Below are 22,379 nucleotides of genomic sequence, written 5' to 3' on the forward strand. Positions count from 1 at the left end.
TCATTTCGAAGTGTGTACTATTCTTACCTTGACAAATGACCGCAACCTTGCCAACGTGTGCCTAATCAACATCGCGCTCGAACTTGACCGACAGAAATTCCAAAATGCAATTTTTAATTTATTTAAACAGTATATAATAGATTTTATTCATGTTTGGAAATTACATTGTTGTTCAATTTTACTTTTTTTTCAATTGTTTAGTATTGTCTGTTTGTTGCTTGTTTCAATTTCGCTTTCATTTTGTTTTGTCGGTCTTTTGGATGTAACATTCGTTTTTGATTTAGTCTGTGTGTTTTTGGTATTTGTGGTAAAAGTGAGCAAATGCTTTGAACATATCTATTTGTCATGCTTTTTGTTTGGTTTTTGTTTTATTTTCAAAGACTTATCATTTATATATGTTGAATTTGGTTTTTATTAAATAAATTGCCATAAATTGTATGTGTTATGAATGAAATTTCAACGAATATACTTTTGTCGTGCGGTTAATTGGGGGATTCTCGAATACGGTCTGAGTTTGACTTGAAATGCTTTTTTGAATATCGTCTTTTTTTTTGTTCCTATCCATGGCAATTTTGAACTTATTACTTTCTTTCTAAATCCATTCATAAAATTTCGCACATGTTTTACTCTTTTTTTTTGTTTCAGTGGCAGTAGCCAATTATTTTGAATTATGCTTATAATAATTTCATACGCAATTTTTCTGTCTTCAAAACGATTAGATTTGGTTATTTAACATTTTTTCTGAGAAGGGTTTATGAGTGTTTTTCTTTCTATTATTGCATTTTTGAATATGAACAAATCGTTCAAAAACATACGGTTTTTCCCCTAGGAACAAAGTCACAATCTTGTATCGTTGTTTTTGGGTCACCAAAGATATTTTTCTTTTGTCTTTGTTTTTTGAAAGTTATCTCTTTGATATATTTGGCTATAATTTAGTGTTGAACATAGTTTTAAGCGTCTTCATGTTGATGCAGTATGATATTTTTTGTTGCTGTTCTGTTACCGTTTTTGCGGTTTTTGTTGGTAATTTTTTCTTATTTTGCGTTCTTCTCTAAGGCTTAACACTACTTATGAACTGCAAACTGATAGACTGTTCTTTGTTTTCTCGGATATTATCGCATGTGCTGATACTGATTCGGTTAAAACTTCTAATCGAGTCTATTGCCCTTGTCGTTTCCACAAGCTCCATTCATTTCAATTTTAATTGATATTTTTTGAGAGTTTTGTTGTTGTTTTTTTTTTTCATTTTACGTTGTTGTTTTCTTTTAAATACGATTATTCACAATAAAAATCAATTTCATACTAAATACAGCATTGCAAATGAACCGATTGGCGGTGTGTTGAATTGTTCGATTATATTCCCATCATTTGACCATGTTTGCGTCCATGTTTCAATTTATCTATATCTATAAACATTTAACAACGATTTAATTGTTAAGAATCGTAAATATGTTTTTGTGTGTGTTCTTTTTTTTCCAGCAATTTCGATTTTCAGTTTAGGTAATGGTTTCGGATTATTAAGGTTTTTTTTTTCTCATTTTCTTATCGAACGAGATCTTAATTTACTCTCTCTCAGTTCTTGAATAATAAGTTTTACTATGCAATTAGTTTCAATTGATAAGAACAATAATGCAATGTTGATTAAAACGAGGAACTAATTTTTTGGATTGACAACAAGGTCTTTCACAATTAGTTCGTATTCCAAGCATCATTGCCCACAGCAATTCGAGATTATATCATCTTATTAGCTAAAGGTTGTTTCATTTGAATAGAAGTATAGAATTATTAACTAAATTTGATGTGAATTCATTAAGTGCAAACTAAATAACGTGCTCAAAAGTAAGTTGCCTCGATTCAAACCATTTACACCGATAGAAAGCTGCAGAGCTTCCATTCATTAAATTTCTAATTGGCAGGGAGTCAAATGTTCAATACAAATTTACAAACTAAAGAAATGAAATGCAATCGAACTTCGAAAATTAGACAATAGAATTACATCGATTGGAACTTAATAAAATTGGTGCTCATGAAAAAAAAGCGGGATTTTTATTCCGATTTTTTGAAACACAACTGAAAAGTCGGCATTTTCATTCTAAGCTTCCTTTCTAAATTTCCAAATATTGGAATAAAAAATCCACTTTTTTTTTTTGTTAAGACACCATTTCCAAGGCCCACGATCGTATACGATTGCAATCGTGAGGCTGGAAATTAGTGCCTTTACTCAGCGATGCGCGTTACCAGAATTTTGGCTGGTACACAGCACATTTCACCAGTTACGACTTCGGTCATATATAGAACGTGTGTACATAAGGCGCGAATTAAGACGACAATTCACATCGCAAAAATTCGACCGCTTCGCACACATGTTGTAACTGGTAAACCCTACACACGAGCCACAGTTTGCTTTGATTCGCATGAACGAATGTATGACCGAAGTAGCAAATGGTGAAATGTGCTGTATACCAGCCGATCAACTGGTGACGTGCGTCGCTGAGTAGTGTAGTGCATGAATAGAAGAAAAATAGTAGTGTTTGTATATATGTAAATCAGAATAAATGTGCACACGTAATTATCTATATAGAATATGAAAGAAAATTCATGCCATTTTCACATTTCCAAGCATGCATATCACAATTCGACGAAATGATGCAATTAAGGACTTGACTTTGTTAGGGCTTGACTTCAAACACGAGTACTTTACATGTTTATCAATTACACATTGAATATTATTAGGAAAATACTGTAACTGAAAACCGAAAAACGTGATTTGAGTGGGTTAAAATGTGGTTGATTTGACGGGCTCCCTGTGAAAGTCCACTACCACCACCACATATTGCGGAAATAGACAGTGACATCGAAGTTTAAGAATATATCAGAATGAAACGTATTTCAAAAACAGAAAAAATTCAAACTATCCTCCTAAATGTACAATCTAAGTGTTGAGGAGAATGTTCTGGCAAGCCGTCCTAATGGAAAACTAAACAACGCTCTTTTCTCAGTGCAGCGGACAATTTTTATTTGGAACGAAAATTCATTTTTGCCAAACCGTCAATAATATTGATAGTGGCTTAATGATTGATTCAACATTCCGGATAAATTTTTGAGAATTTGGGATCAATTTAGACAAAAATATGTCCGAATTCTCAAAAATTTATCCGGAATATTGAAGATGTGTTTTCTGACATACACAATTCATCCGCTAGACTAAGAAAAATACGTTGTTCTTTGTGACGTACGAGCAATGCCCCTCCCTGCTAAGCATAATATATTTAATATCTATCGGACATATAATTTGATTATTCACTCAAATTATTTTACGATTAAATTTATCTATTTGTTGTTTTTATTGTCATAAATCAGCAATTGTAAGGTAGCATGTATGTGAGCGGTTCTAGTACCGTTTTGCACAACATTTTAACCTTATATAGTACAAATTTCGTTTGAATAATGTGTGCCCTCACTAACGCATACACACATCGAGCACACAAGATGCACATATTTTATATTCTGGGTTTATGTAATAGAGTATTCGAAAGTATGTTAATCTATTGCTTCGTGTTTTTTTTTTTTGTTGTTGCTGTCTCTTATTGAGATACTTGAAAATCAATTAAAAGTTTACAAGAAAAAGCATCTTCCGTACTCGATGTGTGCCACTGTTAGGCATCAAACCGAAGAAAAAAATGCCATACACATTAAAATACATCGCATTTAATCTTAAATGCTAACTTGTCAAAAGTATTTCGGAACTATATTGGTAATGGTTTCAATTTACTACTCATATCATGCATGCAATGCATATCCGAATATTTCGAATGCATTTCTACTTCATTATTGCGCTTCATGCGATTTTTATTGTCGACACAGCCTTTGAGAGTGAGTTCTCCCAAAAAATAATAAGTTTAATAATCCCTTAAACAAACTAAATATTTCTTAATCTTATACGATGACACTATAGCTAACTAACTCATTAATTAGCCTAATCTTATGATTACATGAATGACCATGACGAGATGAACATCTGACATATATCTGAATCGATGCTATCGAGTATTTATTTCTTTTTGAATTTTGTTCACTGAATATACATGCACAAATCATAATTTAATCAATGCAAGATTGCGACAATATTTTATGATTGCTGTATTGAGATTTCTTTGGAATTGTATTTTTGAGCCTTGAGAATGACTAAGCGAAATCGATCCTAATATTTCACAAACCAACGAACAAAATTAATATCAATAATAATTATGTACTTTAAATCAAGTTTCAACTTCGAAATGATAAAAATACCAGTGTTGCTAGTCCAAATACGATCAACTCATAAATTCCGACAATATCGATATGTTCGAATCTCATAAAATTGAATCGCATTCAGATTTGAAAGCGCGACTGTATATTTAACTAAAAAAGGCAGAAGAGCTGATTCAAACACACACACGCGCGAGTTTCTTATCTAGCCTAGAGTTAAAGGTATACCCATATTGTGCGCTACTTAAATCTATGATTCCACATTCCCGACCAATCTCTTGTTCGAACTAACTAAAAGTAAATGCTCAGTTAAGATTTGCATGAGAGACCAAAAAAAAAAAACAATGACTTTCGCCACAAATGCAGGCTCAACATTGAAACCCACTTAGATTGAGAAAAATATCAACACATTTGAAAAATTCAGAATAAACCGAAAAAAGATGTTTGTTTTACTTAAAAATTAAAATTTTACACGCTAAATATGTGTCTATGCCTAAACTCACATCCATATACGGCATGTGCATCAGTCGATAGATTTATTTATTGTCATATCGTCACTATTTACCGCCAATTGATTTTTCATTCGCTATATGTACATGGTTTTGTGTTTCTGTTACTTTGCATTACGGGTTCGTTCGTCATAAAGTGAACAATGATTCTTTCACGCTAAACTAACGGATTATTTGTGTGTCTTTTTTTACTTTAAATATATATTTATATACTTAATCGCTATGTTGACATAATGTCGATTCAATTGAATAGTAGGTTTTTTTAATCATTATTTTTTACACATGTTGAAATAATTTGGTATTTATTTTTTTTTTTGCTTATTTACAAATGAAACAACAAATTAAACCAAAAGAAAAAACTGAAAACGGTCGACTTTTTTTTTAAGAAACAATTTAATATCCGGAAATAAAGAGAAGAGAGAACAAATCAAATTTTATTTGAACTCAAAAGTTTGCTTAGCCCATCAAATGTTAGCCAGCACAAGGTTTTCAAACGTTGACGATCCCCGGAACAACTATAAGAAAAGTAGGATTTTCAATGCCTGCTAGAATTGTTCACATTTCCCAAGTGGGCTCTGTACACCTTAGCAAAGGCCATTGGAATATCATTACGAAAAACATGTACGCCATCCCATATGCATTTGAAAGAGTACACCTTTCATACACTAACAGTGATTGCAAAAGCGTACGCCTTCATATGGTTTGCACTATGTTAGTGTAAGGAAGTTGTACGCTATTCCTGGGAAAATTTCCATTTCTTTATATGGGATGACGTAAAATTTTCTAGCAATTATATCCAAACGACGTGAAAAATGTGTCGACACCTATGCTAACAGTGTACAGAGCCTACTTGGCTTGGTTCGCTGTTCAGTACGTTAAAACTTCTGAGCGTTCGAGCACAGCGGGCAAGTGCGATTTACTAATATACACATACATATTATTCAGAGTCTAAATTTCAGACTACCGAAAAATCTGGACGTTGGAAGATGTAGCGAATCCATGTGCAATGCACATATGCGAAAGTGACAACAGTTCCCGAGATAATAAACCTTTGAAAACACCGTGTGAAATGTTAACCTAACATTTCGAGGGACTTGAGTGAGAACTTACAAAGAAACGTATGAAATGAGGGAGGCGTTTGAGATTTACAATAATTTTTTTTTGAAACCAAAGCTACTGAAGCCAATTTCTTACAAACTGATGAAATTATAAAGAGGGATTTTCTTTGGATAGTTAATTAAATTAAGAGAAAACTTATGATAACCTAATTTTAAAATTAATCTTATAATTACGTAGCTTTGTACACATTACACTAGCTTAAAATTGAATTTCTCCACTTCGTCACTCGTTGACACACCTTTTTCTTCTTTCTCTTCCTCTTTTTTTATGATTGATGAGCTAAATTTACTAGTAAATGTGCGTTTTTAAACAAATGCAAAACACTGAACATTGCCAATGAATAGAATTTAATAACGAAATTCTGTAGTGACAACACAAATAAAATCTCTGGTGAATTAAATAACAATGATAACGAGAGAGGGAAAAATGCATTATAATGTGTGCATATAAGATATGAATGACTGAGGTGCTTGTTATACAACAAAAAAAGTGGTCCAAATGAAATGGTGAGAGCTTGTGCAAATTCAGTGCAAGTGCAAGTGCAAGTTAATATATAGTATATTTACCCTACTGTTGTTTTTGGGACACGGTTTTCTTTGATCGTTTAAATTACATTTAGAACGAAACATGGTCAACAAATCCTCACTTTTCTCTCGCCACCTGCCTCGTGAAATGGTGTGTTTGTGTGTATTTTAGTATTTGTTCCAAAATGCCTAACTAAATATATATGTATATGTTTTGGGGTTTAGAGCATATGTTGCTGCTTCCGCTCCTCCCCGATGTTATAATTGAAGTAAATATATGTGACTAGATACATCTCAAGAAACGTCTAATTTGCATTAAATATATATTTTCACTAATAATCTCTGGGTTTTTTTTTTTTGCTCATGATAAACTGACGTTTATATATATATAGTAGTTTTTTGTTGTTCTGTTTTTTTTCCGAAGACTTATTTACAAAACGAGAATAATTTGTTAACAATAAATAAAATCTGTTTGTTATGGCCAAAATGAAAACAAATGCATAGAATTTCAATAAATATACACTTAGTATGATCTATCATCTGGTGTTCCATGCATATAAACATCTCTGGCTTCGGGTTGAACGGGCTCTTCGACCATCGATGCGGCACTTGACGCAAATGGATTGTTCGACACGTGACCAGTGGCACCGTAATTCGCACCCGTATTGATATTGATTTGAGTGGTTGGCTGAGCAGGTTCATTCTGAAGTAATAGATGAAAATAGAGAGAGAGAGAGAGAGAGAGAGAGAAGGAGAGAGAGAGAGAAACAAACAGTCGAATTGTGCAATATTGTCGAATCGCAAAAAAAGCAAATCAGTTTATATAACAGAGAGATACATACAAATGCTGTTTCAGCCGTTGGATAACCGCCTTTGGTTGGGCTCCACACTGTTTGCTCTTGTGCGGGTTGTTCGGCCCATGGTTGCAATTCTCCGCTTGCGAAAATCCCATAGAATGTTATGCCGAACAAATGCACTAATGCAGCAATCGTAAACACAACTGACCATTCATCACTTCCCTGGAATCAAACATTTTCCCATTCTTATTTTCTCAAACACCACATTTTATATATTAAACTATGATTATGGTATCGCAAGTATGGCAGACAAAGTCTGGTAATAAATGACTTTGAACAGAAAAAAATGTAATAAAATCACTTTATTCAGAGCGAAAATTGCTGACAGTGACTGCATTCAAATTTCAAACGCTGTTAAGCACCCACGCGATGGAAGCGACAGTGTATTTTCTCTCTCCTACTCCTCAAACGAATCTTTCTAGCGTGAACAATATAATGCTAGCTTAAAGAAAAATTCGATTAAGCTTGATTGAATGAGGTGCATTCGTGCTGAACGAAAGTGAAACGTTGGCATCGAAACCGAATTCTGTCGACATTTTAAAGGGGGATTCCTTTTTCCCGAGCTACACCATTTTCGAATGCGGCAATATTTATATCGAAATGTGCATATTTACACTGATACGGTAGCAAAGTGGAACTATCGCCACGGAGATCACGTGGAACGATGAATATAAATGTTATATAACAAATGATATGAAATGAAATTTGAAAATTTTTTGTAGATACTTACCACATCTTTGGTTAGAAAATCTATCACGATCGGACAAAATATGCCAGCTAATGTTCCAATGCCATTTGATAGGCCCATCAAAATACTAGCGTATTTTGGTGCAATATCTAAATGATTCACATTGTAACCGGATATGGCAAAACCACTGAATGCAACTCCAAACGTTAAGGCGGTCATTGCACCACTCTAATTTGTGGAGGAAAAAAATCGTTTGTGATTTAGTTTTTTTTTTCATCGATTATTTTTCGACGTCACCTATCGCTGTCATCACTTACCGCTGTTGTTGCGTGGGCAACTACCAGAAAGAATAATCCTTCCATACCGAATCCACCGCAATTGAATAGTTTTCTATAAAGATGAAACAATTGAATTCACGTCAGAGTGCTAGTGCGTCATTTGCACCATTGAGTGTGGGTTTGGTCTTACCTAACATTTGTTGTTGACAATTGGCCACTTTTGCGTAGGCGATCGGCTAGTACTCCACCAAAAGGCACGATCAATGTCATTATCAAATGTGGCAGCGCGCTAACTGTACCCGCCTCGGATGTATTGTAGCCAAATTTACGCTCCATGAATTTGCTTTGATACAGCACCAGCATATAAAAGTTCCACGAACGGCAAAAATTTGCCACGACAATGGCATAGACCGGTTTTGATTTGGCAATTTCTTCGAATGGTGTTGATGATATCGTGGGCATTGAATGGCCTGTGTTTTCACCCAGTGATTTTTCAATATACTTCATTTCTTCGACCGTTATTGTGGGATGTACTCTTGGCCGTTCGAAAACCAACCAAAGCCAACCACAATACCAAAATATGCCGCAAATCGAATAAAAGTAAAACGGAGCCTGCCAACTGATATATTGTGCCAAAATTCCCGAAAGTGGCATACCGAGCACTATACCAGCATACGAACCGCAGAATGCAATAGTCGCTAATCGTGATCGCTCTTGTGGTGGCGCCCAAAATCGCCAAATACCATGACAAGCTGGATACACCACACCCTATGGATTATTTGAATTAATTTTCCATCTCTTCCTCTTGATAAACTGGTTGTTTTTTTTCTCATTCTTACCTCGACCAAACCTTGCATAACTCGAATTATGAGCAAAATTGTGACATTTTCTAATTTCATTGCACCCGGCACCGTCATATTAAGTAGGGCCGATGTACAAATGGCTGCACCAAAAATACGATTGGCTGGAAAAACTGACGCGAGAAAACCACCTGGAATCTAAAATTCAAATCACGATCAAAATAAACAAAATACAAGAAAAAAAAACGCTTTAAATTTCGTTTAAATATTAACGAAAGGACAATCAAAGATGTTTTACCTGTGTTATCAGGTAGCCCCAAAAGAATGATGAATCGACCATACTCTCTGTAGCTGCATTCCAGTGTAAATTTTGCAGTCCCGTCTGAAATCAAATCAAAACAGGATATCATCAGACGTGAAAAGTTTGCATGCGCCAGTAAACATGAAGCGAATTCGTGCGAATTCATGCGTAAGATGAGCATTTTAAATGAGCGATTCACAATTCGATTTTTTTTCTTCTTTCAGATTAATAGGCGCTAAGCCATCAATCCCTGCTATGGACTAAATAGAACACAATAAAGAGGATTTCCAATTCATAAACAAAATTATGAAAGGCAATGCCGGCGCTCGGCATTGTTCCCATTCGAATAATATCAGCAGACGTCATCAATTCAGACACATTTACAATTTCACATTTTGCACATTCACCGACACGCACATACAAAGCATTGTGAACTATGGTGCAGAAAATGTTGGTGTTTTTGTGTGTGCATAAAACATGAATTATGTCATAATCTGTGTGTATAGTCTAGAAGTAGTATATGTAACGGGCATCAGCAGAGAGGAATAGAAGTGAGCAAACATTCTCCTATTTAATATTGTTCCGTATATTCCAGTGAGTCGAGTCGTTGGGGATATAACACAGCATTTTACCAGCCATCGTATATTACAATGTGCACCAAATACGTATAAAAGCTGTTCCATTTCCTGATTCGGAGCCAGATTGTGAGAAGAAAAACTAGAGAACAACAACAGTGAAAACGGCAAACAGGAAACAAGGGTTGGAGACATCATCATCAACCAAATGACTTTGTACATAAAATAACTCATCTCTATCGTTCGCTCGAGAGTTTTTTTTTCCTTTGCATTCGAAACATTATAATGTTTTTTTTTGACGGTTCGGCTCAATATATACGTATTATATCGGATTCAAAGGAAAATATTCAAGGAAGTCGAACGAAATGAGACAAATGACATGTTTCTGGAGTCTAGCACAAAAGCCATGAAATAAATGTTTGGATCGAACGTTTTTGGAACCGTAGTGCAAAAAATGGAAAAACACTTTTGTCTTTACTTTCTCTTTCAAAATTATTTTTAAAACTTTTTAAAAGATTCAGTTCGAATTTATCGAAAATGATTGAATAGAGTATAAAAGCGATGAAACACGAGGGCTTCATTCATATTTTGTGAAAAATGGCTTTTCAGAAAAGCAGTTAATGAAACGAATACTAATCAAAATTCGTCGACCACAAAAATGGTCCATTTTATCGTACTTCATGATATCAATAGAGTTCTTTTACTTCAGAAAAGTTTTGTTGCTCAATTTTTTTTTTGGCTTCTTTATTAATTTTCGTCATGGCATTTGAACACATAAATTAAGACATTTAATTTGCTACGCTCTTTGATTTTGTTACAAACAAAACGCGTTCGCTGTCAAAGTTAAATTTGCTATGCAACCGACACATTGTATTCATGGTTCATATTTTACGGCAACCCCACAATACAACAGCCATATACATACATCTAGACTTTATGTATAATAACATTGTACGTCACAAAGGACATGCTTTGGGTACAAACAGTATAACAGCAGCAGCAACATCATCAGAAAAAAAAAACACGAAGAAGAATACACACAAGTCTCTATTGAAACAGCAAAAGTGAAATGAAAAGGCATTGCAGTATATAATACTGAGTAGAGAAGAATGCATTAAATGAAGAGTTTTAATGCATATTACCGACGTATTCATATCTGTGTTCACAGCTCACCGCCTCCGATTCCATTCAAAGTCACATTGATAAAAAAAAAGAGAGAATAATGAAGATATGAGCGTGTGGCTCGGCAAAACCATGACGATTATCGATGTGTGTTTCACAGAATGAAAAGGGAAATTTTGTCCACAAGGTTGCCTTTATTGGCGACATCTATTTGGGCACAATCACTGTAGAAACGTAGTGTAGATTCACAGATAGGTTTGCTATTAGATGTTAAAGTTAAAGCCAGACGAGAAAAGAATTCTTCAAACCATGGATGTCTAGCACTCTGCAGAGTGCGCTGATGATTGCAACAACCATATGATTTTATCATTCATGCTGAACATACAGACATATTTCATTTATCAAAAATCGAGTTCGACATCATAGAAAGATGATCGAAAAGATTGGGATTCTTTGTTATGTGTTTAAAAACGAACATTCACCCTTTTGCTAATGATACCTAATGATGGGAGATGTTTTTAATTTCCGAGGTGCATAATTTCTTTGAATTTTTTTTTCCTAAAAACCAATCCCTTAAAACTTGGAGCAAACTTGCATTGCCAGCACGTTGGTGAATCTATATCGCCGTATATGATTTTAAAGAGAATTTCAACTTACATGATTCAATGTTTTATTGTACAATTTTTCCCGTTCCGGTTTGGCCGCACTCAGATTACATTTCATACCGAATGAAATGATAAAACCCATCATAGCCATGACCGCGACGGTGTAGCGTGCGCTCAGGCCAAAAAATTCCGCACGAACATATTTATCGATGTGTCGTAGTGGCGGTCGTTCGATTTCATCGAATGACGTTGGTGAATCTATGTCGCCGTTGACATTGTCGTATCCATGTTTTGGCTGGCTAAATTGGTCGAATTTTTCTAATCTGAAATGAACAAAGAGAAATAAAAAGAGACGAACGTTATTAATTAGGGAGATTTATCAACGATTCAAACAATGCTGCGGAGCCATTGGCTGCTATCAATGCTTCGCATTAAATTTAATCAGATTTGAAAATGAAATGAGCAATACAAATGACTGTTACAAACATTATAAATTGACAATGACAATTTATGACATTGAGAAAATCACAGAGAGATCATTTTCATACAGACTTTACAACAGATAAAATGTGGAAAAAAGAAGAAGAAGCTTAACCAAAGAACTTATAACAAAGTCGATTTCTGAAGAAATATTGTTAGAATTCGCGACTGAAACAATTCGATTTCGAATTTTCCAATTTATGGAAATTAACAAACGATTGGCATTCTGCGACAACAATATTACATGATTCATGTTTGCGCGAGACCGTAGCACACGAAGCGATAATTAAATTTAAATAACAAATTAATTTAGTCAAGTGGCAAATGAATGTGATATATATCATGTGCAGAGAAATGGAGCCAAGTGTTGAAATGAGAGAAAAAGAAGACACTCTTCCAAAATCGAATGACATTGTATGGCGAATATGCTCAACGACCAAGTAAACGTAATTATTGTGCGAGTGTCTTATGAACAGCAGCAGCAGCATCAACGTTCGCGACAACAGCTCAATAACAATAAGATTCATCAAAAGCTGAAGCACGTTCGCAATGAATGAAACCACTTGATGTCATTTCCTTGCACTCTTTTGTATTTTCTTACATTCAACGGCCGCATCAGCACCATTATTGGTTGTGTTAGGCATCTCCTTTCTTAGCGTATTCTACAACATCTTCAAACATTTTTCGCGTAATATGAATAACAAAAACTGGGCTCGATATAATCGAGTAAAAGAGCTGAAATTCGATGTTTTTCCTTTACAAAAAAAAACGGGATCGATTGTCATGAAAACGATGCGTAAAGTGACTTTGAAGCATTCATGTACGTTCTAAATTTGACTGTTGAATTTCCAAAGAAAATGCCATTCAAAAAATAACACGTTCACAAAATGTACGAACATCAGAATACCATTTCTGTGCCAACCTGATTCCAATATTCTCACTGAATTTGAATTTTATACCGAAATAAAGAAATTACAGAAATTTGAAACGAATTCCACTACAACACAGACTCAGCATTTGATATTAAAATGTGAGTCAATAAAAGAAAGCATCACTAAAACGCTGATCGTGATACTGAATGAGAATCATTTGTTAATAACATGAAACACATCACCCGTCGATGCACCCTTTGTTTACTTATTTAAATGTAATCATTTTTACTTCAGTTTTTGAATCGAAGCGTGGAACAGTTTTCAGCAATCCATCAAAAGTGGTACGGTTTTTATTTGTATTTATCGTTTAATAATGATCTTCTCGACCCGACTGATTCAATATTTGATTGAAAAGCGTACAATAATCCAAATTCACCTCCAGTATTGGCAGGGAAATGTTATCCTCGCTCTTTATCGAAAAGATGAATCTCTCTCTCTCTCTCTGCATAATTTTCCCGACATTTTACGCCCAGCAAATCCGGAATATTTTGTAATCGTCAACAACAAACTAAACAAAAAAGATACATTATTGCACAGATTTACATTGAATCCATGCAAATATTTGTTTTGTGTTTCGGTGGAATTGTAATTAATGTATTTAAAGCAAAATCGAGTGCGCGCGCTACAGAATACTTTCAACGGATGATGAAACTTCAGGACGTTCTTTGTTCATGAAATAAATTTGGTTTTTGGTAGTCGTTTTTATAGTAGGTATGGATTTTGTTTGGTTTTCAAAGTTATGTAGATCTGTCTGTGAATTCCACTCAAGTGTCTTCGGTTCATATGAACAGTCTTTGTCCAATAGCAAAATGGCTTTAAACGTCTAAACTACTTTTACCCAAAAAAAAAATCCATCTGAATACATAATAATAGGACTTGATATCCTGCTTAGCTCCAATTACTTGTCATTATCACCATTTAAAATCTTTGCATCGCATCGTTGACGGGATTATAAAATCATTACTCACTGTGAGAAGCGAAACCGAAAAGCGTTTTCGTTTGCAAAGCGGAGATTGAACTCATCAGAAACAACAGTGTGAGCGACGACAATCATTTAAACTCATACCCAATGGTTATTTGGAATGTACGGACAAAATGCATACAATGAACATAAATACCAAAAACATCAGCACAACGAAAGGGGTTCCAAGACAAACGAGCGGCAGAGCGCATTTTTCGACTTCAGCCGATTATTATTAGCGATGTATTTTGCTTGATTTTAATGAACACCAGATTTAAATATAATATCCATTTCGTTGTACGGAGATAAAGTCATAAGGCAGTGCGTAACGTGTTTCTCCCCCTCAATCGAGCGGCGCTGTGTGAATCACACATTCTCATGTTAAATATTGCATAAACCAACTGATGATATCGTTGTGTGACTTATTTCAATCGTGTCTGTATATATATAGAGAGTTGCCGGTTCCACCCTAAGGGGTGAGCAACACATGAATTCATTTACTCTCGGTTGGTTGATGTGTGTCATTTCAAAGTGAGAACATCGGCAACGCATACGTATATTAAGTCAGAATAACGCAAGGGTTCCACTTGTACGGTATCTCCTGCTATTACCAGTACCAGCACTAATAGCTAGGTATACGCAACTTTTAAGTAGTTGTAAATAAAGCAGTCGCAAATTCTGCCTACATCAATTGTTATTATCTTTGGAAATGTTCGGTGCATGTGGCTATAGGACTTGATATCGTAACATTGCGTAATAATTTTCGAAATTATTCGGCAATAATTTGTCTACTTAAAGCGTTTTATTTGTTACAAGTTTCTTCATTCGCCAGAATATGCGTGGTTTCAAAGTGAGATTTCAATCGGGCTTCATTTCGTTATTTGCATGGCAATTCGATTGGATAATAATCAAATTGTGAAAGAAGACTCACCGCCAATTACAAGCGACACGTGTATTAATACAATTACTTTGCTTTCATTAAATATACACCTGTGTTTGATTTTTATTTCCATCATAGCCAAAAGCGTGACTTTCCAAAATGAAACAAAAAATATGATTTGGTTTGTTGTCAACTGTCAGTTTCGAAAAAATCAATTCAAAACAATTACGCTCAATTTGCCGAAATGTTTCTTTCAACAATAATGAACATAATAAATGTATCACCATTATTGTCATTGCAATATATATGCCAGGGACCATGTTTGAGGCACAACGACTATTAAAATGAAATATTTCTTCGGCTTAATTCTGCCATTTACCATGGAATGTTGTTCATTTTTCAAATTGTGCGCTCCCCACATTCATGTCGAAAACCGTGTACATGTGTACCACATATTAAATTTAAATCTACTCCAACCACTTTGTTTCAAAATGCTCATCAAACGACAAATGATCAAAAAGCATTTCACAAATGACTCACAAAGCAACGATTACGGGGGAACATCATATACCATTTTGAATATGGGAAAAAAAATGTTTTGTGCATAATCATAAATAATGTGGAGTATACAATAAATTTTTGCCTTCAGTCCAATGAAAATTGGTGTGACAACTTGTTTTTGATGATGAATGTAATGTTCATGCATCGGTCTTCCCTGTATGCATGATGTTGTCGGGAGTCGTGGTTTAACTTTTTTCATTAGCGAACATTTGTGACCACAACGTTGGCCATCCACATTTGATGGCAGCAGGCGTTCAATTACAGACATGAAAAGCAATGACTATTCTAACAACCACTGTGCAATCTCCGCATTTTGTTGGGAAAATGAAACAAACTTTTCACATATAATTCGATTATTTTTGATAAATGATGAGTTTTAATCAAGTTTAGAATTAAAATGTGCTGAGGCTGAAAGAGGCGTTATGTCGAATTTTTTTTAAAAGAAATATGACTATAAACTGGATTGCTTAAAAATCATTCAAAGTCCACTCTATTTTCACTGAATGAAGATAAAAGCAAAGTACGGTTTCGTTCTGTCATAACTCAAACAAAAATGAAGCTAGTATTAAATTTTATTCTACAAAATTCCAAACGATGGTTATGAAAAAAAAAACGATCAAATATTTCAAACATAGGCTATCAAATTATTTATTTGTCCATTGCATCATAGCTCATACAAACAATTTGAAACCGTACAGTTCTTTTCTCTTCGTTGAATTGGCAATGAATCAAAACAAACATTGAAAATTGGTTTCCGTTTAAGAAATTCAGAAATTCGTTTGGCTTCTACTCCGTCCGTTCTTTTTCCCACTGCGATGCTGTTTTCAAGCAGTGTATATATTTTTCGTTGTTTACGTAATCCATCGTCAGAGAGAGAGAGAGAAAGAGAGAGAGGAATGATTGGTGGTTGAATCAAGTGACTCCATAAATCACGGTAAATATGATGACAATGAATTATAACTTTATTACTGTGTTCTATGGCAATTTTTGGGGAGAATGTCGTTTGAGCGCATCGGAGCGATTTTATTTATAGCCTTGTTTTGAGTTTTGTAATCAAGCGGCAGCATTGAATTCCAAACGATTGCTTGATCGAATTCATCAATATAAAAATTGTCATTTTTTCCTCGAAATAGAGTTTCGAAAGATTTCAATTAATTTCTCCAGAAAAAAACCCATAACTTTAGTCATTTAAAAATTTAAATGGATACCCAAATTTTTTAAGATGAAATACGGTCTTTTTTCGGTTGAAAAATATCTTACTTTTAAGGTTTCACCATCATAGTAATGGAAAACGAACATTTACTTTTTGATCTTTTCATCGAAAAACAAAAAGAAAAAACAACACGAGGAAACTAATTAATTTATTCATTACGAAAAACAGGCAAAAAATATCTCTTCCACTTAGCAGCGACAGAGAAACAATGGTCGTATCGAGGCGACACCCTACACAGATTTTACACGCTGAGCACTTGTGCAGCGTGCGATATGAACTGAGAAAAGGACCATTTATACGGGGTATTGTACGGATTCTTTCCTTATCGCATCCTACCATTTGACTCCTGTAACATTTTATTATGTATTTATTATATGGAGAGAGCGAGAGAGTGAGGAGCTGGTCGTAGGAAAACAACGAAATTATCATGTAAAATATAGACGAATATCCGAATGTATATATGCTCATCACCCTATTGCTCATTTAATTCAATATATACGGTTTGTGACTGTATGACAATGACAATATGAAGCATGCCCCAACTAAAACGACTGAGCAAAACGATTTTTATTCGATTATACGGTTTTGTGTTTGTGTGTCGGTTTCAATTAAATTCAGATTTGAAAACTGACTTTTCTCCGCTCCATGCCATACCATGTCATCATCATCCTCGTTTTTGTGAAGAGTTTCACGTGTGTATATCACTTGCTAGCACGGGTGCATGAAATAAACATTCCATGTCGCACAAATCATCGAAAATAATAAGTAGGCTTGCAATTTATAACGTTTTAGCGTTCATATCAAAGTTCTGCACCACAGACACACACGTGATGATATGTTTTGCAGGGACCGTTTTCAGAATGAGCCGACTTAACAAGCGATTGAGACATGTTTTTTTTATCAAACGTATATAGAGCTGATATATATTGTGCCGAATCAGAATACAATTCGAAATAGAATAGTATAATAAAGAGAATAAAATTGTATGCGATCCTCTTATTATGGGCACCGACTCTGATTCAGAGTCTCTGAATGTATCGGAAAATTGATACAAAAAACGGCAAAATCCCGATAAAATCGACCGTTCTTTGTACCCGTTCATCAAAACTATTGCCATGATGATGATGTTCTATCGAATGGCGTATCCAAATTTTCAATACCGACGATATGCATTACTATATTCATTCAATGCAATAAATGATGAATGCCAGATTCGGGCCATGGAGCCAACATCATTTATAGAAATCATTTGAAGCGGAAATTCAATCAGGAAAATAAATCATATCAGATTGAGATCAATGAAAAGGATTTTAACGTACGTTTGTCATTTGGACGTGGAAAATATGCGCTTTGAATGAACTTCGAGTGCAAAAAACGATTTGCGTGATTGGTTGAGGAAATTTGCACAGCGGAAATGATATATTTTCAAAGCAAAAATCTCTTTGCAAAATTGTCAATGTTTTTGCTACCTTTGAAAATATTCAAGGAATTAAACTGATACTTCGCAATTCATTACAAAACTAAAAGGTGTTGAACCAAATTAGCTTGATGATTATTTTTCTATGAACTTCAAGGGTGTTTATTTAAGCGCTAAGTTGGTTTTATTAAATTTTCAACGCTTTTCCCAACGTTTCAAGGAATCACGCAATCGAATCGTCGGCGACGTCTTCAAAGTGTATTTTACGTGAGTGGCGGACGAATTGTGGATAAGTATAAACACAATTTGAATTCCCTGTGGACAAATGAATAAATTGCATTTGAACCTGGTTTGTATAGAAAGCAATCGAAATAAAACCCAAACAGGCAGACAACCTGTTGAACTCACTCGTTCTTCTCGAATGTGTTGTTTTTGCATTTACACGCTACCCGCATACTTGAACTCGATTCGACAATATAAAACGAAAACGTGCTGCAGACAGGTGGTTTCATCGTTTGAATGTTGGCTTTGGTTGGTTGTTAAGTGTTTATTGCACACAGAGGGACAAATTAGAAAGATGAATGGAAGCCATTTGAAAATTGTTTTCATCATGGGAAAAATGAAAAATTAATTTCGATTAAATGGAAAAATGTGCTAAAAGTTGATGACAATTCGAGAGGAAATTTGTTTTCAAAGTAATTCCAATTAAATATACAGTGTACACGAGCGATTGAAGTCAATGGATTAAATGAAAAATCGATATATTGAATCATAGCACGTTCATTTCTTGATCTTTGTTCTCCATAAATGGGTGATAAACACAACATCATATCAGTTTCCAATTGATTGGCTTCGAATACAACAACGCAGGATCAAATTTCAGCTGTAATTCCCGACAAAGTCGATTCTATCGGAAGTGGGAGAAAAAATTTGTAAACACACGCGCATTAGACGAATCTAAACAAATCATAATTGAACCGCGTGTCATCTATTCAACGTAAATTGTGCACTTATGATTGAACCACTTACTTTTCCAGAATGCCCTACATTTTCCACCGATTCGACGTCACTACATATTCAGTGAACCAGCTGAAATGAAACACATAGTGGAACATAGGTTTATTGAACGCTTGAATGGAACGCAAGCATCAAAAGCATCAAATCACAGCGATTAAATGGAGAAAGAGAAAGAGAGAGAGAGAGAGAGAGAAAGCGAGAGAGAGAGAGAGAGTTGAAAAAAATCGCTTGCAAATACTCTGTGAATTGTTTTTAAAAGATATGTTGTCTGCTTTTCCCAGTGGATCTCTTTATGGCAAAAAAAAACAACACATAATAATCATGTATTAAGTGGGAGAAAACCGACAGATAAAAAACGCACGCCGATAGAAAGAATAAACCGTCGTTGAATCTGTGTGTTTATTAAAGTGCATGAAACCAAAAAAATGTATCGAAACAAGCGCACACACACAGTATGAAGAAAATCGATGTGTGATGCCAATGATTCAAGCATGATACCAGTGTGGCTACGGCCCAATGGCACGAAGAAGGGAAAAAAGACATGAATAAAAATACGAAGAAGAAAAAACAACAACAAAAACACAAACAATTGAAATGGAAATAGGGGAGATTGAATGCGTTTTGTGTGTGTGTATATTATTTGTTCTGCGTGCTTAGGCCAACTGAATGTTGGAATGGTTTGTTGGGATGAGAGTAGCAAAAGCAATCAACCGAATTGGCAGGATTTTATTTTCGATATTGAATTTTTGTCTGTGAATGTAGAAGGATGTTTGTTGTTACTACTGCTGCTGCTGCTGCTTCACAGTCTTCGCCACATCTATGTGTTGTAAATATATTGGTTGAATGCAAACAAACGCCACGATGACTCAAAGTGGATGAAACTTGATGTAATGTATCTGTACTTTTGATCGATTCATTTTTGGGATTCATGGCAACGTGCGGATAAAACACGCGCCAGAACCGCACAAAGAGTAGCAACTAGCTAAGATAGTAAAATAATTTTTCTTCATCGAAACGTTTATCACTGTTTAATCATCAATGGAACGGCGTCAATGTATGGTCTCCAGCGTAAAATTGTATATGGCCTGTCAACAAGTATTTTCCTTGCAAACGTAATGATGTCGATGGATTCATGACTGATGCTGAAATCCTCTATACGGATGATGGTGTTTGCTTCCGTTTGCCTCAAGCAAATTTCTAGCAATATTGCCAGATTTTTAATACACAAAATAGACAAACAATTCGGCACTTCAGCTAGCGCATATATAGGAGAGATTCATTCGATTCAGATTGTTTTACATTCGCACATACTCATGCAAGCGCAGAGAGGGAACCAGAAAGAGATAGAGACAGAGAGAGAGAGAGAGAGAAAGACAGTTTAAGAGCATAAGCCGCTGTCGAGCGATTGTGCTTATTGTCGTGCATCAAATACGGAACACTTCAAACAAGCCGAATACGACTTTGGCAATGCGATAACGTTTCTTTGACGATTTCGTCGCGTTCTTATTAAAATACCGTACACAATGATTTCCGTGCGTGTTGCTTGGAAAGCTTGGATTTGTCGAGCATCCAACGCATAATCCAGAATAATGGTAAACGATTTTCCGCGATTTAACGAGAATATCGAGAGCGAAAATTGCTCTTGGTAGCACAAGAGCTTAAGTGCACCAAACACTTGATGACATTTTTTCTCTCTTCACCACAAATACTGCTTGTTATGTCCTTGGTGCGTGGCTATTAAAGCATTTTATCGGCTTGTATTTAAAATTGTGAAAAATGACATTGAAATTCTGCAATGGAAATTTGAGATGAAAAATCGGAAACAATGGCAATCCAACTCGGTACACAGTGTTGGTGTTTTGAATGAGTGGACATAAAACAGCGGGCAGCCACCAAGGATCATTCATCCAGCTGACTTTGGAAGCAAGCGATACCACTTTAACTGGCCCAAAACTGTTTGGTATACCAAAACATAAAAAAGACACTCTTTAACAAATTACTAACGGCGACACACAGGAATTTGGCTGGTTGGAAAGTGCACAGCGTGATCATTAACAAATTTCAAAGTGAAATGTGTCATAGAAAATTTATAACAAAGACTCTTGAAATGTGTTTTCCGCCCACAATGTGGCATAAATTTGCTGTGCTTAGCAAAAAGTGCCACGGAATACATCGGGGAGACACGCTACCCAACTGCTGTTCACTTCATTCGCTCGTTCGCTCGCTGTGTACGCGCACTTCTTTTATTTTTACGCTCTCAAATTTACAAATTATTATATTACACGATGCGATGACGTATACAAAACGTTGATGATGACAACCAAGCGTAAGCCGTCTAGTTCTTTTCCCAACATCGTTTTGTACAAACAACAATAACAGCCGAAGCAAAAAAAAACTCTGCAAATCTGTCACAGCTTCTATCTTCCTTACACACTCGGCGAGAGATGTACCATGATTTACCGACAACAAACTTAGATCGGTTTTGGGAACATAATCCGATTTGGTGCACACATCACAAAAAGATGATCACCAAGAGCAGCAACCGGGGGGAAAACAAGGGAAAAAATGGTGAAATTTTTGATAATACTATTAAGCGTATTTTGCCATAATCATCATTTAATAAAACATAAATGAGGGGATTCATACAGTCGCATTGGTGCGATGCGCTTAGTTCGTACACTTTTGCTCGGCAAGCAAAATGAAATTTAAAACGAGATATCCGAAAATACGGTTGCTGCCACTTCACAGCATTTTCATAGAGTTGAATGTATGGATCTGTCATTTTTCCCGATGAATGACTGGAAATGTTCATTGTTTTCGCTTTGTGCTCCAAGGCTAGAGAGAAGTTTTAATTGGATGAAATACTATGCAATTTTCCAATTCGCATCAACACATTGTTTTTTGCATGTGGCAAAATGAAATGGTTCTTCGATTCCCTTGCCAATGAACAATAAAAGATAGACACGACAAAAGTAGTGTGATTGTTGACTGCCAAACCATTAACGTGATTAAAATTCAAACGGATTTAGCAGCACCGTTGACAAAGCACGCACCGAGGCAGAGACATGCCCAAAGAATAGAATTGTTTGAAAATCCATTTTCTTTGTTCTGATTCGAAAGTTCCAAACGTAGACAAATTGTGTGTTAGTATCTTTTGAGGAATTTAGAACAGCGTAGGTCATTGACATTGCTGCCTGCCTCGTATTCAATACAATTTAGTTTTTATAGATGAAAAAAAATTACCTTGTACATTTTCGTAAATCAAGCTCGTTTTTTTTTTCATGCACACACA

General features: G+C 35.2%; 1 protein-coding gene across 1 annotated transcript in view; it reads right to left on the bottom strand.

Annotated features, from left to right (window-relative positions):
- Positions 1-1,270: 1,270 nt before the first annotated feature.
- LOC129567306 (vesicular glutamate transporter 1) overlaps positions 1,271-22,379 on the bottom strand; it is a 31,442-nt gene continuing 10,333 nt past the window's right edge. The window contains exons 2-9 of the mRNA XM_055444068.1: positions 11,679-11,949; positions 9,322-9,405; positions 9,063-9,221; positions 8,414-8,991; positions 8,263-8,335; positions 7,988-8,173; positions 7,243-7,419; positions 1,271-7,103 (exon numbers count right to left, since the gene is read on the bottom strand). Of these exons, the coding sequence (XP_055300043.1) occupies positions 6,924-7,103; positions 7,243-7,419; positions 7,988-8,173; positions 8,263-8,335; positions 8,414-8,991; positions 9,063-9,221; positions 9,322-9,405; positions 11,679-11,949 (1,708 nt within the window). The 3' untranslated portion in view covers positions 1,271-6,923. The remainder of the gene's footprint in view (positions 7,104-7,242; positions 7,420-7,987; positions 8,174-8,262; positions 8,336-8,413; positions 8,992-9,062; positions 9,222-9,321; positions 9,406-11,678; positions 11,950-22,379) is intronic.

Source organism: Sitodiplosis mosellana, unplaced genomic scaffold (genome assembly GCF_009176505.1).
Source record: "Sitodiplosis mosellana isolate CC-2019 unplaced genomic scaffold, AAFC_SMos_1.0 Smas_scaffold_11, whole genome shotgun sequence".
Lineage (NCBI taxonomy): Eukaryota > Metazoa > Arthropoda > Insecta > Diptera > Cecidomyiidae > Sitodiplosis > Sitodiplosis mosellana.